This window comes from Erigeron canadensis, chromosome 3 (assembly GCF_010389155.1).
Source record: "Erigeron canadensis isolate Cc75 chromosome 3, C_canadensis_v1, whole genome shotgun sequence".
Taxonomy (NCBI): Eukaryota; Viridiplantae; Streptophyta; class Magnoliopsida; order Asterales; family Asteraceae; genus Erigeron; species Erigeron canadensis.
The window spans coordinates 20,815,532-20,833,316 of NC_057763.1; the positions used below are offsets into that span (position 1 = coordinate 20,815,532).

Sequence of the window (17,785 nt, forward strand, 5' to 3'; positions counted from 1 at the left end):
GCACTTGACATCATACTTCCAATGTTGAAGGATTGTTTGCTTGACAACACAACAAAGTGATGTCACTTTGGATGTCTCCTTTAATATGAAAGGGGTGATAATTATCAAGTTGCCTAAATATTAATATTAATAATAAACATCGTAAAAAAACCTCCATTATCTTCCATTCGTAATGTTTCTAATTACCAACTTAAATAATTTAAAGTTATAACTTATCAATTCAATTAACTTATTCATATTTAGAACCTACCTACTCATAGTTTTCAAACTCGTATGAGTAACGAGTCGACTCATAAGAGTTGAGTCAAAATCAAGTGACAACGAGACGACTCGGTGGATGACTCGTTTTGCTCCAGACTTGTAGCATGACTCGTATTTTGTTTTGTGAGTCGGTATGAGTCATACTCCGAGTCACGAGTCACACAAATAATTTTTTTTATTTTTAGTTTATTTTTATTTTTTATAAACATAACTCTTTTATATGTTTTCAAATTTGTTTTTATTTTAATAATGTTTACTATTTTTAGCATAATATATCAGTATAATATTATATTTTTATAATAAAATCTTATATATAATTATAAAATTATTTATTATCAAATATCCTGACTCTTACGATTCGAGTCACGTTTTGATTCACGAGTAAAAACTAGATTTCAAGTCGAGTAAAAAATACCTAGTCGATAACTATGTACCTACCATGTTAGATTATCATCGGAATTTTAGATAACATCTATGTAAATTTGAATTTAATCTTAGACTATTAAAAGATAATGTTATGTTATATTGGCTACCATTATATAAATCAAAAATGTATGGTAATCATATAATATATATGATCAATCCGAATATCATACGGGTATTAAGACTATTATTTATATAATCATCGTTAACCCACTTGTCCCCGAATCCACTTTCGCGGGTGAAGTAATCTCCAAGAAACCCACCCTACCTTCTCTTTCGACACACAGATACATATATACACACACACGTTCATCGTTACTCTTCTTCCCAAAAACAATGGCAGCAGCAACAATGATGATAGACCCAAAACCCATACCAGAACCAGCCATCACCGACCCAATAAACCACGACCCGATACCAGATGACGATCCTTACACCTTCCTCAAAACCCTCCAACGCCTAATCGAGTTCATCGAAATCAAAGAAACTTACGTCAAAGACGAACAGTTAAACCTCAGACGCGAGCTCTTACATGCCCATGAAGAGATCAAACGTATTCAGGCTGTCCCTCTTGTTATGGGTCACTTTTTGGGGATGATTGATGGTGATTATGGCATTGTGGGGTCCACTACTGGGTCAAATTATGTCGTTAGGATATCGCCTAATGTGAATAGGGAGATGTTGAAACCTTCTGCTTCTGTTGCTTTACATAGACATAGTCATGCTCTTGTTGAAGTCTTGCCCCCTGATGCCGATTCCAGTATTTCGTTGCTTAGTCAGTCTGAGAAGCCTGATGTTACTTATTCTGTGAGTTTTTTTTAATTATTTAAGAAAATTTTTCTCTTTTTGTTTTTGTTTTTTAGGACTAGGGTTGTGTTTATATAATGGTTTTTAATTGTGTTGGAAACATGCATATTCTTAATAACTGATATGTTCGTATAATTCTTTCATCACCTAAGTTGCAATTGCAACATGAGACTAAACTATCTTTATGAGCGTAAGAATGAAGAGTTAGAGGGATCGTAGTATATTCTACATATTCACTACTAGAAAATCTGGATATACCCACGGATTTTCCCACGTGAGAAGAATCCGTGGGAAATCTGTGGAAGCAACATTTGTGGGAAATCTGTTAGAAATAGAAATCCGTGGGAAAGCTGTTAGAAATAAATTTTGGTGGGAAATCTATGGGAAATAGATTGCGTGGGAAATCAGTGGGAAGTTAAAGTTCGTGGGAAATCGGTGGGAAGATAAATCCGTGGGAAACTTTTCCCACGAATAATTTGCTCGTGGGAAAGCCATGGGAATTATAAATTGGCCGTGGGAAAATTCGTGGGAAAATGTTTCCCACGCCCCTTTTAACGTCGGCCAATATCCGTGGGAAATCCGTCTTTCCCACGGATTTCCCACGGATATTGGCCGTGGGAAATCGGCGATTCTGTAGTAGTGTAATTGATCGTAGTTGGCAGATTGCATGTACAATAATTCATTTGGTTATAACTTATATTATAACTCTTTGATTGTAGCTGTAGAACATGTATCTGACTATCTGAGTAATACTCCAATGAACAAAGGGACCGATAGATTGCAAGTGTTAAAACACTTGCCTAAAAGATGATGTTAGTAGCCTTGGCAATATTGACCAAGTGTAAAGACATATCTATAAGACTCTTGTTGCCTAGCTAGGCCATATAATTAGGAGTGTAATTCATTATCTAGAAAATTTTGTTTGTAGGCTAGTGGAAACATGACATTAATTTTGGAAGTCGTTATGCCGTGTCATTACTTGCCTAAAGAAAGGCAGCTTACTTGCGGGAGCATTAGATGCATCTATGGTTTTTCCCATAGGTCTTGAGTTCGACTCTCTGGAGTGATAAGTAGTTTAGCTCCCCTGAACCTCTAGTGGGCCGGGTTGTTGTGCTTGGGCTGGTCCATTATATGGTCCGGTGTTCCTAAAAAATCGATGCTTGACTGGCTTTTAAAAAAAAAACTATGTTTTGCTGCGGAAGGGGAGATCCGCTGGGAGGGTTGATGATGAAATTGAATCACAAGTAATGTATGACCTAGAACTACTATTCTATTCATGTCATCAAGTGTTCACTAGTTATTTTCATGGCTCAACTTCTTTGTCAAATTCGATGTTAGGCATGAGTTTTTGTCCAGTTTTTAATCCCTCTTTCAAACATGAAGTCTGGGCCGGAATGTCTATATCTGATATTTGGTCACAAATCTTTTGCTTCTTTTGACCCATTCAAGTTTCCAAGTTATTAGCAAACAGCATACTTTTAGATATGACTTTCAAACTTTAACCTGAAGATCTAGCAACTATATACTGTTAACATCTTTGTGGTAACAATCAAGTTACTGACACTCATTGATTTGAAATTTTGGTAGGATATTGGAGGCTGTGACATTCAAAAGCAGGAAATACGTGAAGCTGTGGAGCTACCTTTGACTAATCCTGAATTGTACAAACAAATAGGAATAAACCCTCCTCGTGGTGTTTTGCTCTATGGTCCACCTGGAACTGGAAAAACTATGCTTGCAAAAGCTGTGGCGAACCATACTACTGCTGCGTTTATTAGAGTAGTGGGCTCAGAATTCGTTCAGAAGTATTTGGGCGAGGTATGAATTTTATTCTTTTATAAGCTGTTTTACTCGCTTGTAAGAACTTCCTCTATTATGTTAAGCCAAAGAGTTGCATACTACTGATGAACTGCCACAATTTAGTACTAATAAACTCTAGAAATTATTTGAACCCGTACGATGCTTCTAAATATGCTATTTATCAAGTTTCTGTAAGGGATACCGTAAATGAAAAAACAAAAATTAAAAATTTGGTACTTACTACACAATATGATACACTAGGACAACTAGAGGTGGCAAATAGGCGAAGATGTATTCTACTCGTATTTATTAAGTTTGTAATTACTTTGTTGATTGCAGGGACCAAGAATGGTACGTGATGTCTTCCGCCTTGCCAAAGAAAACGCACCTGCAATCATATTTATTGATGAAGTAGATTCGATAGCTACTGCTAGGTTTGATGCTCAGACTGGAGCTGATAGAGAAGTGCAGCGAATTCTAATGGAACTACTAAATCAGGTAAGCAAAAGAAACAAGGAACCATTTTCAAGCAATTTTGGGTTCGATATATGATTTTGATTTAGTGGTTCTGTTCTATGGTGTAAACTTTCCAAATTAGTATCTTGGTCTATGAATTTTACGAAGTCATGATTTTGTATTTTTGCAGATGGATGGGTTTGACCAAACGGTGAATGTGAAGGTTATAATGGCAACTAACCGAGCTGATACTTTGGATCCTGCACTTCTTCGTCCTGGCAGGCTTGATCGCAAAATCGAGTTTCCTTTGCCTGATAGACGCCAAAAGAGGCTTGTTTTTCAGGTCATTACAAATTCCTGTTCTAACCTGTTGCTTAGAGGTGGCTAAATGGGTGGGTTATATACTTCATCATAATGGCCTAATGGGCTACTTTATGAGCAGGTCAAAATAGGCTTGGATGACATGAAAAACTCTGTCGTTTTAAAACTCTTACAGATAATTCGTGTGTCCATTAGATTCAGTTTGCCTTTTTAAATATGGTTTAGGAGGTTTTATGAATTAAAGTACACTTTAGCCTTTTTGACCCAGTTACTTTATTATTGATAGTGTTCTTTTGCCCATTACCTGAATCAACATGTTTTATATTAAATGGGTCAAAAATTGCCACCTCCTATTACAGCTTATTTTTGATCTGTAAATGTGTCATTGTAAAGTGGTCCTAAGATGAGTATTGTTGTCTAGGTTTGCACTGCTAAAATGAATCTGAGTGATGAAGTTGACTTGGAAGATTATGTTTCTCGACCCGACAAGATCAGTGCTGCTGAGGTAACTTTTCTGTGTTTCTAGTTTCTACGATATCTACTGGTCCCATGTCTTTGCGTTATTTGATCCTTTATGTTTATTTCCCTACAGATAACAGCAGTATGTCAAGAAGCGGGCATGCACGCAGTACGCAAGAATAGGTATGTTATTCTTCCCAAGGATTTCGAGAAGGGTTACAGGACCAACGTAAAGAAGCCCGACACTGACTTTGATTTCTACAAGTAATCTATCGAGTCAATGGCACGCAGTTTCAAATAGTTTTGATCTGTGTCAAGAGACCTTTGTTTGTTACTAACATTGGAAATTAGTAATCTTGTTAGAAGTTGATGACTTGATTCCAAATGATGTTTAATTTGAATGAATGGGCTGGACTAGTGGACCATGTCTTAATGTATGTGATTTGTTATCTATATATCGAATCTCTGCAAAAAGGAGACTAACTTTTAAGCTTTTTGAGAAATTGGAATCCAGTCAATACATACACCATGTGTCCCAATTAATTAACATCAATAATAGTTATGCATTCAAGATTTGTCTTTTGTCTTGGATTTGACCTTTTTTTTCTGAAAGAGAAAGCTAAGCTGCCTTAGAAGACCTTCAACTTCCTATGTTAAGATCGATACAGCCAGACCTTACTGAATATAAGCGGGCTTAAGTTTTATATCTGTCAATCCATTAATCTGTTAAATGGGATTGTAATTATAATTTTCTAAAGTTACAAATATAATTTGAAATCTTTTAATAAATGATGCATCAAGTGTGTTTGTTTAAGTGCTTTAGCTTAACCAATGTGATCTCTTAATTGACCTTTTTGTCATTATATGGGTTATGTCGCCAAAGTTCGAAGGGTAGATAAACAAATACTCCGTAATATTGTTTTGGTTTGGGTAATTCGGGGATGGGAGTCTTTTGATTCAGATAATATACGGCCTAGTTTTGTGACTGTCCTAATATGTTTACTTCGGAAGGTTTAGAATTTAAAATCTCTTGTGAGAAAATATGATATGCCTAAAAGTGCCTAACCAGTACTAAACCACCTTGATAAACATTACTCGTATTTTTGAGTTAGACACTTTGAGCAAATTTAAGGTCATCCAAAACAATGTCTTGCAAGTTTTACAAATTATCCATCATACGATTATAATCTACTTACCTATAAGTTGATGAGTTATTTCATATATTAGATCCAAGGCTGAAGGGTTCTTTAGAATGTTTTAAAAAGAAAAAATTGCAAATAAATAAGTAAAATCCTTAACTCTTGACTTTCAATCGACTTTTCATGATGGGTCCCCAAGTTCTTGTGGGTGAAGTCTGCAAGGGTCAAGATCAAAGTAACAAAACATAATAGAGGACAAATAGACAAAAAAGAAAAAGTATAGTTTTTTTTTATATAAATATATATCATGACAACATTTGCATGGGTTATATTTTCTCCCTTTCTTTTGTTGTTCTATCTGTCAATCCGTCATTTTCTTTCTTTATCATGTGAATCCACTAGACGTGTTGTAGTCTATTCTCTAATACCTGATCTTTCTATGATTTTAAGTTACTATACATGTTTTTAGGGTAATTTTGTGCGTAAATAATGTTTTGATTTTGAAAGTACCTTACTATCTATATTTTGCTTATAAGATAGTATATACATATAATTTTTTTTTAACGACCAACAAAATCAGTTACCATTATAATTATAGCGTAAACCAACAAAACATTGGTCACCAATTACATGCACCAATAATATCATGACAGGGCCGTAATTACAGATACATTAAAGCAAAGATAATATGTTCGCAATCAGGGCCGTAATCTTGATTTGTTGAAATTTCAAGAGGTACTGTGTAGGTATGAGAATGAGGTCCTAAACTCCTAATATCTATATTATCTAATAACACAAAAAGGTCTTTTATAATTTAGGAAATTCTACCTTTAAAACCCCAAATTGCCCTTGGATATTCTACATCTCTTGCAACCTACCTATCTCATCTCTACTCCCAAATAAAGCAAATCTCTCCTCCCTTTTATTAAATATTTCTGTCTTTGAAATACTTTATTTTTCTTTACGTAACTACTCAAAATCCCTAATAAATCAGACCCCATTCCCCACTACTGCCGTCGCATTGCGCGGGTAGTCGGGTACCATACTCGTATATAATAGAAGTTTATGATCCAAACTCAATGATAGCCGTTAAAAGTCGGGTTTGTGCCTATACTTAACTTAATTATTGTTAAGCTTTTATTTTTATTTTGTAATGAGATAGGTTGATCAGGCGTCGTCTTGAAAGACATTACTTTTGGGAACTATATATTGAAAATAGATTATTTAAATTTATTAGAATAAATTTAATACCAAAAACAACGAAATATATCTAACAATAAGTATATTAAAATTGATAACAAGAATGAAAACACTTATTTCTAACATAGAAGCTAAAATATCTATAATTATTTTATTTTGGATTAGAATCATCTAAAGTTGATCCAACTTTATGGGTAAAGTTGAATCAACTTTATTGTAGTTTTAGATATGTATTACAAAACCTAAAGATGTGTCTAAATTTCTATGGTTGACATGTGGCATGATTAAAAGTGTAGATTAAGAAAGAGAATCAGTGGTATCCATGTGTCATTCATAAAATGTATTATGTATGTTTTTAGGTTTATGTTTAGGCATATATATCATTACCCATGTATTACCATATCATGTTTAATTAACAACGAAAAATATTATTCGAAAGCCAGAGGGCTAAGGGGCAAAGGTCTAGAGCCACACTGATGTGTAATTTTTGCTTTACTTTTATGTAATCTTTTTGCTCATGAAAATCAACCAAGTTTTAAATTTATAAAACTAGGCTATGCCAATATCTAGACTATTACACATAGGCAGTATACCTTGTTGTTTATAATATAGTTACCAGTAAGTCTAGGATCGAACACAAGGAAAACGTTAGTTTATCAATCTTAATAAAAGTATTATATTAAATCTAGAAAAGTGGGAGTTTTGTGACCGAGTTGTCACGTTGCTTATCAACTACTTCTGATCCATTTGAAAACAATTACAATAATTAAACTGGTTTAATTTAATAATGCCATTGAATTTTAGAAATTCTTTTTAGCATTTCTTAAACCATTTGGAACCTTTGACTTTTAGCTTCTACACAAAATCTATTTTATAATTGGGTTGTCATGGATCCAATTATTCAAACTAAATATGTAGAAACTAACATTTTTGGATTGTAGGAATCCTGGATTGAAGATCACTTACCTTTGTAATTTATACTTTTGAAAGTCAACATAAGAACTAGTCTCATGTTTTTTCTTCAACTTCGATATGAATTTCTTTTATAAGCTTAACCTTTAGAACTATGCATCAAACTAACTATTTTATGTCACTTAAAATAGCTATTGTTGCAACTAATAATACTTCATGTTCTTAACACAATTAGACTAAATCCCAGTCTAGTTATCTAACTACTTGAATCAACTAGAAACCTTAATAATCAATCCGTAGACTATTTCAAAAACCTTGCGAGAAAACAACACGCATGCTTACATGCGCATTAACAAACTGTAACAAAACTTCATGATACTTTTCATGGGAATAGAATTATCAAAATCAAATATGTAACAACTATTGTAACACAACTTTGACGTAGAATTATCATACAAATGGAACCATGTTTACTTTCGTAAACTTGTTGTAAGCGGATGCACAAGAATTAACAAAGTAACCTTATGGACATTACAACACACTTCCAATGATTAATAATATAGTAACAAAGTGATTTGAGGTGTTGGTGTTTTGAGAACAAGAGTTTAAACAAAGTCGAAAGCTTCACGGTCGTTAATGGTAACTTGAATATGGCTCAACGAAACTTTAAGAGACTTTGGGTAATTGTTTTGGCGGTGTCTAGGAATTATTTGTGATTGAAAGTAAAATTAGAGATGTTTGTGTTTGTGATGTGCAACCGAGACGAAACCGAAAACTTGCGTATGTTAATGGTAACTTGGTAAGGGAGTTACGGTCACGTAAACTTGTTTTGTGGGTTGTGAAGGATACTGGTTTTGGTGCAGAAACTGAAGAGAAATGGGAGTTGTAAGTAACTTTGGATCCCCGGTGCGCACTCTTTATCTTCATACACGTCTTTGTTTTATAGCCACGGAAAGCAAACGAGCCTCGTCGCCATGACATTATTGATGGGGTAGCATGTTCCCCATTAGGAACAATAATGTTATTCTTCAACAACTCCATTGAGTGTAGTGTCGTCAAATCATGCGTAAACGACGAGAAAATTAAACTCAAAAACTTGAATCTGCACGTCCCTCAAACGAGGTAAAAACCCTCTGTCGAGGTCAACCTCTAACAAGGTCTTTGCTATTTTGTCTTTTAGTGCAGCTTTGACTTTCTTCTCCGTTTGACTTGTTTTTGATCCGTTTCTTCCCCAATTATTGTTTAATCTTTATTTTTGCCTACAAAACACTTATGCAAATAATAAGTATCTAAAATACATTGATTCATGATCAAATGCGTGTAAATATTCATTAAAAAGACTAGATAGCGCTTAATAAAATATGTATAATTTTAGCATAATCACACACTTTGGCTTGTTTTTGGCTCTTTTCCGACCAATCAGAAAGCCACGTGTTTTTGCCAATTGTTATGGTGTAGTGCCAAAAGTTGTCAATTCTTGCCAAATTATAAATTACCAAATAAACTTTAAACTTTCATTAAATTTAAAAACACAATACAAATAAAAATTAAAAACATTACAACTAGAAATAAAAAAACAATACAACTACAAAATAGAAAAACAAACTAATTCAACCCGTCATGAGGCCACCCGTATTTGTCGGCGATGTCGCATTTGCGTTGCAGAACTATGCTACGAACGGGATTGACTAATTGATCGTGAGGTTGCGAAAAGATATGGATGTCTTGATCCATCGTCTTTTGTCGTTGCCATTCGAGTTGGGATGCTAGTGAATCCCACGCAAGCTTCTCACGTTCTTCAAGGGCGACCATTCTCATTTGCCGACCGAGCCTCTTTTCTTCTTTGTGTGCCATATTCACCTCCCTATACTCTTCAACCGAATCAAGCGATGGCATTGAGTTCTCATTCAAATCGGGAACTCGGGTCTAGCGGCTTGACTCATCGGTTTGAAACCTTTTCTCACTCCCGCTAGTATCACCGGTGCGAGGGGTGCTGGCTGTTAGAGTATTAGGCTCGGTGGAAATACCACCCATACCACCCACTAGTGGAACATACAAGAACTTATCATGTTCCCTCACAACTTCTCAAACTTAAAGATGTCGAAATCCCTTATTTTGTGTCGCTTCGCCCACTCTTCCAAAGATTGTCTTAAGATATAGCTTTCATCGGCACCGCTAGCCCAACCATGTTTCTAAACACATGAAAACAACATATATATATATATATATAGTGCAATTATTATTATGAGAACTAATAAAAGGTCGAGAACCATGAGAACTAATTTAATCCTTTAGATCATATAAATCAATGGTTGATAATACTTAATGGTATTTTTGTTAATATGTGTAACAGGAATTGTAAAGAAACACGCTGGAAGGGTAAAAGTGGAATTAAAAAAAGCCTGAAATCAAATAAAACAAAAATTAAAATAAAAAATCTCATTTGTGTTCCATCACGAGAGAAAAACACACCCCGAAAACTCACTCCCTCTACAACCTTTTTATGAAGATTTGATTCAATCCAAGAAACACAAAATCAACGATGAAGCTAAAAAGCCGTGGTGTATGCGTGTTCAACTAAGAATCCGATATCAATTGATTGTATAAATAGTAGGTTTTGCATATGATATAATGATGAATAAAAAGGTATTTTTTATCCCTAATTTGTTTGCATACCCTAATTTTTTTTCGCGTTCTTTTCCTTTCTTTTCTTTTTCCTTTTTATTGTGGAATAATTGTGTTTGTGGCATATGTGTGTTCAGTTAATATTAGATTTTTTGATCAGTCAGAAGGAGTGACAGGGTAAGGATGGCGACATCGTTTAGCATATACATCAATAAGATGGAAACGGCTCTTGATTTAACAGGTGATTCGATGAAAGTACATCCAGTATTTCTAATGTTTTTTTTTTGTTTTTTTCGTTAATTAGGTCACATGTTTCTGGATAGTGTTAACACATGTTTGTGGTTAATTATTTGTTGGGAGAGACACATACCCTTTTCTAATTTTGTGGTTGTTCATAATAAAATGGGTACACGTGTGTGGTAAGATGCAGTGTGTTTTGTAATGTGGTTCATGTTGGATGTAAAAGTTGTTAGGCTTTGTATGATAAGGAATAAAAGGTCAATGTACAATTTTGTTGTTTAATGACTTTGTATGTAAGGTTGGGCACATGTGTACGGATGTAACCAATACCTTAATGTAATCAGATACACATGTTTTATGGTTTAAGAGACTACTACGATATAGAGAAAATTCGTGTGTAAAAATGCAACATTTATAAGTCGTTTAAGTTTAGAAGGCTAGTAAAGGAGATAAGTGTAATTACCATTTTAACGAATTTAATCAACCGGAGCTCAATCTTTTACGTAGTAAAAACACGTGTGTCACGACTATATATGGCTGTTTATGTATAAGCGAGGCAAGATAAAAGGGTCAGTATCGAAGGAGCAGGAAGGAGGCACGCCACAAAGAATGCGGCCACATGTAGGTCACCATACTGGGATCGGGTGGTTAATGTTGAGAAACGAATGACGGCAAATGAAACCAAGGTGCGGCGTCATTTGGAAGCAAATGTGGGGAAAGATACGTAAGCTTCTTAATAACCTTTTCTTTATGGCTATATGATAGTAATTAGGTATAACACAAGTTTTTATAGTACATGTGTGTCCATGATTTGAAAAAATCATTTGGCTTCCTGAACACACATTTTTTGACTTCCTGAACATATGTGTCTCACTGTAGATATGTTTGAATGATTTAGAAAAATCTAAAAACGGTGAATTATATCATAATTTGGGTGGTTTAAATGTCTACAGTGATCTTCTATTTCAAACACGACGTGGGGACACAACACTACGTTATCATTTTAAAAGTTTGGTACCAAACTTTATGATTGCCGAGCATGTGTTGACTAGTTGGGCTGCACTATTAAAGATTGAAGAATACAAAAGTAGCTGAGATTCGTCGTTTGCTACCCGACAACCTTGGTACGTACAGTGAACTAATAAACTTCATATATTGTTATTTGTATATATGTTTAAACATATGTATACAATAATTAAACAATATGGTATAATTAATAGAAGGATATATTTTGTGAAAAGAAGATGGACGATGGGCAACATGTACAAGTCTTCACCTCAAAAATCCGTGACGTGGTGAAGGGCAACAAGGTTCACATGAAACTTAATGAATTTGCTATGATACGAAACATTATAAACAATAATCATATGTGTGAAAGTTGTACATGAACTAAACGTTTTGACTGTTTATAACGTATGCAAGTTGGTTAAATGCAAGTGTTTTCCCGACTATTAGCAGGATATCGTTACTATTTGGTAGTTTATGATTTTAAGCATGGAGAAATAGATGTTATAGATAATCATAAGGAAATAACAAAAATGACCAAAAAAAATGCACAACACATAAGGCTACTAGTAATGAACTAAAAACTTTTGGAATGTTTAGTTGAAAAAGTGTTTTGAGTCTATTGCGTAATTCAATCTGTTATATACCGATGGAAAATTGGGAATTTAAAATTGTAAAGCAATGTTTTTGTGGAGTATCTCAAGAGCGTAGGAAATGTCAAATGGGAAAGAGTTGTGAATGGAGTTCCGATTATCCTTGAAATGAATTGGCAAACAACAAAAAATAAAGTCGAGTGTGGGGTTTTCGTGATGAGGCACATGGAAACGTACATGGGAGAGGCTGGTGCAAAGTGGGATTGTGGACTGGATGTTGAAGGGAAAAGTCGGAAAACAAAGTTGGCCAAATTGCCAAAGAAGTGCGCACTTAAACTATTATTATCATAATACAATGTCTCCCAGGAAATGATTTTACAAGCTGCCAAAGACAAGATGTGAACTTGGTTAAGTTATCTATGGTATTAGTATATTTAAACATAGGGTTTTTTTCTAACGGCAGAATTTAAACATAAGTTATATTAAGTGTTTTTGTTTAAAGCCTATGTTATCATGTATCCGTCTCGATGTTGATGGTTTTTAAGACTATAATATCATCTATGTGATTGGGTTTTTAAGCTATACTATCAATTATGTTATTGTGGGGTTGTTTGTTGATTTCCTGGAGGCATTTAGTATGTCGATGTATTGAACACATGTTTTATTTGGCTTCCTGAACATATGTGTCTTACAGACTATAGTACATATGTGTCGATTCTCATTAAACACATTATGTTATTATTATTAAGTCTTCATAAGTAGTACAGATTGAATAAGGAAATTATATATGTGATATACTAAACACTTAAGCATAACTGGAAGAGATGATGCTTTGAATTTTTTCTTTTATAATTACCAACATATTTATCAAATTACCATTCTATCCATTTGACTTTTAATTAAAAGCTGGTTCTCATGGTTCTCGACCTTTTCTTGGTTCTCATTTTATCTTTTTGCTATATATATATATATAGACTTTACTTATTTTGAGAACCATTTATTTTTGCAAGAAACATGAGAACTCTCAAATTATGTATTGGATCACATGTGAATAAATATGTTCACGTTCTCGTTCACATGTGATCCAACGGGTATATATAAGGTTTTGAAAAAACTTTCTTCTGCAACATATATTTTTATAACATTTCACATGTGAATGAACAAAAAAAACATGTAATCTAATACATAATTTAAGAGTTCTCAAAGTTCTTAAAAAATGGGTTCTCAAAATAAGGATCCTTTTTTTTTTCAGTTTATACACACACACTCACACACACATATATATATATATATGGGTTAGATTAGGAACTCCTTATTTTAAGGACTGTTAGGGACTCGATCTAGACCGTCCATTATCATCAGATCTAATCACCACTAATCAGATTCGGCGACATTTCCGGCCATATTCGTCTCTGACGACATCTCCAGTGCGACTTACACATGTGTAAGTGCGACTTACACATGTGTAAGTACAACTTACACATGTGTAAGTTAAATAAAAATTATGGTTCAGAGCGGGCTTCACCCTTAAAGATATTCATAAACCAAAGTTGGTGGGGGTGATAGGTCATTAAGGGTGATGGGTCATAGTGTGATAAGTCATAGAGGGTGATAGGTCATAGAGGTGACCGGTGATGGGTGATCTACCTAAAAAAAATTGTACTTAAAACATGTGTAAGTTGTACTTAAACATGTGTAAGTCTCGCCGGAGATGTCGCCGGAGATGAATATGGCCGGAGATGTCGTCGGAGATGATCAGTGGTGATTAGATCCGATGAAAATGGACGGCCTAGATCGAGTCCCTAACAGTCCCTAAAATAAGGAATCCCTAATCTAACCACCCTTATATATATATATATATATATATATGGGTGGGTTATTTTAGGACCACCTCTTATTTTAGGACCAATTAGGACATGTGTTTTTTATAACTTATACACCACCATCATCATCTATTACGATATACAAGACTTTTTTGTAATAATACTAAGACTTTCCGGCGACGCGATGACCGAAAAATAATGGTGGTGGTCGGAGATGATCATGATGGTGTGTAAGTTACAAAAAACGCATGTCCTAAAATTGGTCCTAAAATATATATATATATATATATATATATATATATATATATAGGATAGAGATCAAATGAGAAGGGCACCTTAAGGAGAGAAGATTCGCTTTTGATTTTTCTTTTTTAGCTTGTTTTTTTGAATTTTTTTCTTTTTTTCACTTTTTTTATTCTCTCTTTAATTAACTAATTCCATACAAAATATTTTTAAAAAATTTAAAAATAATATTTTTTCAAAGAGTGTAGCCAATAAGCTATAGGCGAAGCCTCCCAGTCTTTGGCGAATCCATGATAGCTAAGGGCGAATCCTATTAGGTAGATCACCCCATCACCGATCACCTCCTATAACCTATCACTCCCACCAACTACCCATTATTAATATCCTTAAGGGCGAAACCCGTACCGTACCCTTACATGTATAACTCACTAACTCGGGTTAGAAATTTTTATTTTTTTTTAAAAATTTTTTTTGATGGGTTGATTTAATTAAAAAAAGAAAGAAAAAAATAAAAAAAAAACAAGCTAAAAAATAAAATAAAAAAAATGAACCTTCTCTTCTTTCTCTCCTTAAGAACCTTCTCTCTGGATCTCTACCATATACATACATATATATATATATATCATAAAACGAAAAGAAGCAATATTAACCATCGTATTGTAAATACCGGTAAACTCGGCCAACTTCGGTTGCATTATCTTCCACTTTGTGTTGACTTGATGGTACGTTCGTTGATGATTTTTTTGTTGGCTATTGTAGTGTATAAGGACCCTATTCCAAAATGATTCGTATCTTTGTTGGTCGTCGATGGAAGAATCCGATCCATGGAGATATGTAAATAACAGCAATTCTTCATCTTCGCCTTTCCACGAGCAGTCGGAGGTGGCGCCTCTACCTCTTCACTGGAGGTGTCTCGCACATCATCATATGCCTCGTTGTCGGGTTGCACTTCTTCTTCATCATCATCAAGAAACATGAGCGCCGGCTCGGATCTAAGAAGTCTAAATTGGCCCATCCCGACTTCCATGGAGAAATCATCAGAGACGTTGTCATTGGGGGTTTTAGTTGATCAACCGCCCATATCATATTATTGTTGGACGCTTTTCGGTAGGCGAAATGGTCGTTGATTTTTTGATGCTCGATATTTTCGTGATGTTATTTTGTTTGTGAGAATCATTTGATAAATATAAACGAAAGATTTGAAGTGCTAATGTAGAAGTATGAAAGAAGAAAAGATATGCATGTGAGAAAAAATGAAAACTAAAACGTATTTATAGCTGTTAAGATGAGCGGTAAGTTTTGTAAAATTATTTTAACTTTAAACGGTCACATTGACTAGAAAAAAAAATGGTAACAAAGAAGCTCCCAACGTTCACATGCATCGGCCGAATGTGACCGATTGTATTGAATGAGCCGATTGAACGTGCCGATGCTTGCCGATACATAGGGTGCAATGAAGCAAATAAGTAGATGTTTGCATATTGAAGGAGCCGATTAAATGTGCCGACCGCACCCTTGCCCCTAAATGCCAACCTTAACCATTTGTGACCTACTATTTATAAGACGATAATACAACCTCCAATTATTAAGTTAGTTTCCATGAAAATCTTATATTTTATTTTAAGGAAATTTTCATAAAAAAGCAATTTATTTATTTAAAAATCTTAATTGGGAGAACCTATTTAGGTTTTGACTTATTATTGAAGTAGGAGAAATCATATATAACGTTGATGGATGCAGTAGTAGAGAGATCAAGTGAAATTACCATTTTGAACTTTATATATTTTAATAATTTTAAAATTAACCCTTTCATTTACAACCCAACTGCACCAAATTTTTATACGGTAAACAATATATTTGATTTTCCCATTAAAATATTTGGGATTTAAAAACTTTAAATAAAGGTAATTTCGTTACTTTTTAACGCTAGATTTCCATTAACTATCAATGCAATGCGGCAAGCTACACCATAAACATGTCCACGTGGACTACTCACATGGCGTTATGCGTAATCATCATCTTCACCAAATTCCAACACTAAAGGAAGAAAGAAAAACCTCTTAGGCTTACATGGAAATTAAATCCCATTATTTATTTCATGTAAGACTCAAACTCATGACCTTCATGATATTTAAGTCACTTGATGTCTCATCTTAATGGCTTACCTAGAGGTACAAAAAGCGATTAACCGATTTCAATTATTAAGTTTAATAACCGGTTTTGGTTATTTTTTGAAACGGTACTAACCGGTTACGGTCAACTTGTACCGGTTAATAACCGGTTTCTAGGTTTTAAAACTGGAACCTATCTAACCGATTTCGATTAATAATAACTGGTTAAACGATACCATGGAACCTATTCGGGGTTTTTTAACCACCCATTATAATATTATGAAAGTGGTGAACAATGGGGAAAAACAATTATTTTCGACAAGTCTGAGCTACAAACCTGTATTCCAAAAAACCCATATTTCAAATAAACATCATTTTCTAAACACAAAACAAAATTCATCATCCCAAAATCTCAAAAACAACCAAATATTGATGTTGGACCTGATGAAAGAAGCATTAATCTATATATAGTATAGATATATTGAAAGCTTACGAATTCATCTGATGGTGTAATCTTTCCGGTTATATATCAGTCTATGTATATAATATGATATATATATAATATGTGATTAACTGGTTATAGGTTAACCAGTCAATAATCGGTTTTGGTTTTAAAAAGAGTAATCAGTTAGTAAACGACAGTTTCTGGTTACCTATAATCGGTTTTTACTATTCCGGTTACTAACCGGTTTCGGTTACCGGTTACAAATCGGGTCGGGTCGGTCGGTTAATCGGTTTTTTCTTGCACCTCTAGGCTTACCTGGTGTTGATCAAAATTCAGCATATATAGAACATGAAAAGTTGATTCTTTTTGGCAAACAAGTGTACTTTTCGCTAAGAACTAGTTAGACTAGTTTGAGTAACGCGTTCCTTGAGCAATTTTTGGCCGAGAATGCCTGGAAACGCATCGGAGACGCCATGAACACAGGTGGCGTTCTCGAGGTGAAATTGGGAGAGAGCGGCAGGAAAGGGACGAGAGGAAAATTGCAAGTCTCAAGGAATTGTGAACGTTGGTAACGGTCCATTTGACTTTTTTTCCCTTTTTTAACCCCTCCTTTTTTCTTTTACTTCATTCTTTTATACTTCAACCTATCTTCTTTCTCTCTTTTAAATTTCTCTATTCTTACTCTCTAAATCTTTATAAAAATATCACAACTTTAATAATAAAAAAGAATGTATCCATACTACAACAACCCCAATTTTCGTCCACCACCTACGACAAAAACGACACCGCCACCCGACATGAATGACCCGAATCTTCATAATAATCCCGGTTTTATCAATATGGTGGCGAACATGAATATGGGTGCTTTAATGGGTTCCGGATTCACGCCATGGGTTGGCTCATCGTACCAAAATTTTGGGTT

The 17,785-nt window shown here is 34.4% G+C and overlaps 1 protein-coding gene across 1 annotated transcript; it reads left to right on the forward strand.

The window, feature by feature from the left end:
* The first annotated feature begins 938 nt into the window (after positions 1 to 938).
* LOC122594427 (26S proteasome regulatory subunit 6B homolog) lies at positions 939 to 4,942 on the forward strand. The gene is made up of 6 exons (XM_043766884.1): positions 939 to 1,491; positions 3,079 to 3,309; positions 3,631 to 3,789; positions 3,938 to 4,090; positions 4,490 to 4,573; positions 4,661 to 4,942. The coding sequence occupies exons 1-6, from the start codon at positions 1,021 to 1,023 to the stop codon at positions 4,793 to 4,795; spliced, it is 1,233 nt and encodes a 410-aa protein (XP_043622819.1). The 5' UTR covers positions 939 to 1,020; the 3' UTR covers positions 4,796 to 4,942.
* The last annotated feature ends 12,843 nt before the right edge of the window (positions 4,943 to 17,785 follow it).

Coding starts and splice junctions, on each gene's coding strand:
- LOC122594427 (XM_043766884.1), top strand. CDS start 1,021: ATGGCAGCAGCAACAATGATGATAGACCCAAAACCCATACCAGAACCA. Junction 4,091..4,489: donor AAAAGAGGCTTGTTTTTCAG/GTCATTACAAAT, acceptor ATTGTTGTCTAG/GTTTGCACTGCTAAAATGAA. Junction 4,574..4,660: donor ACAAGATCAGTGCTGCTGAG/GTAACTTTTCTG, acceptor ATTTCCCTACAG/ATAACAGCAGTATGTCAAGA.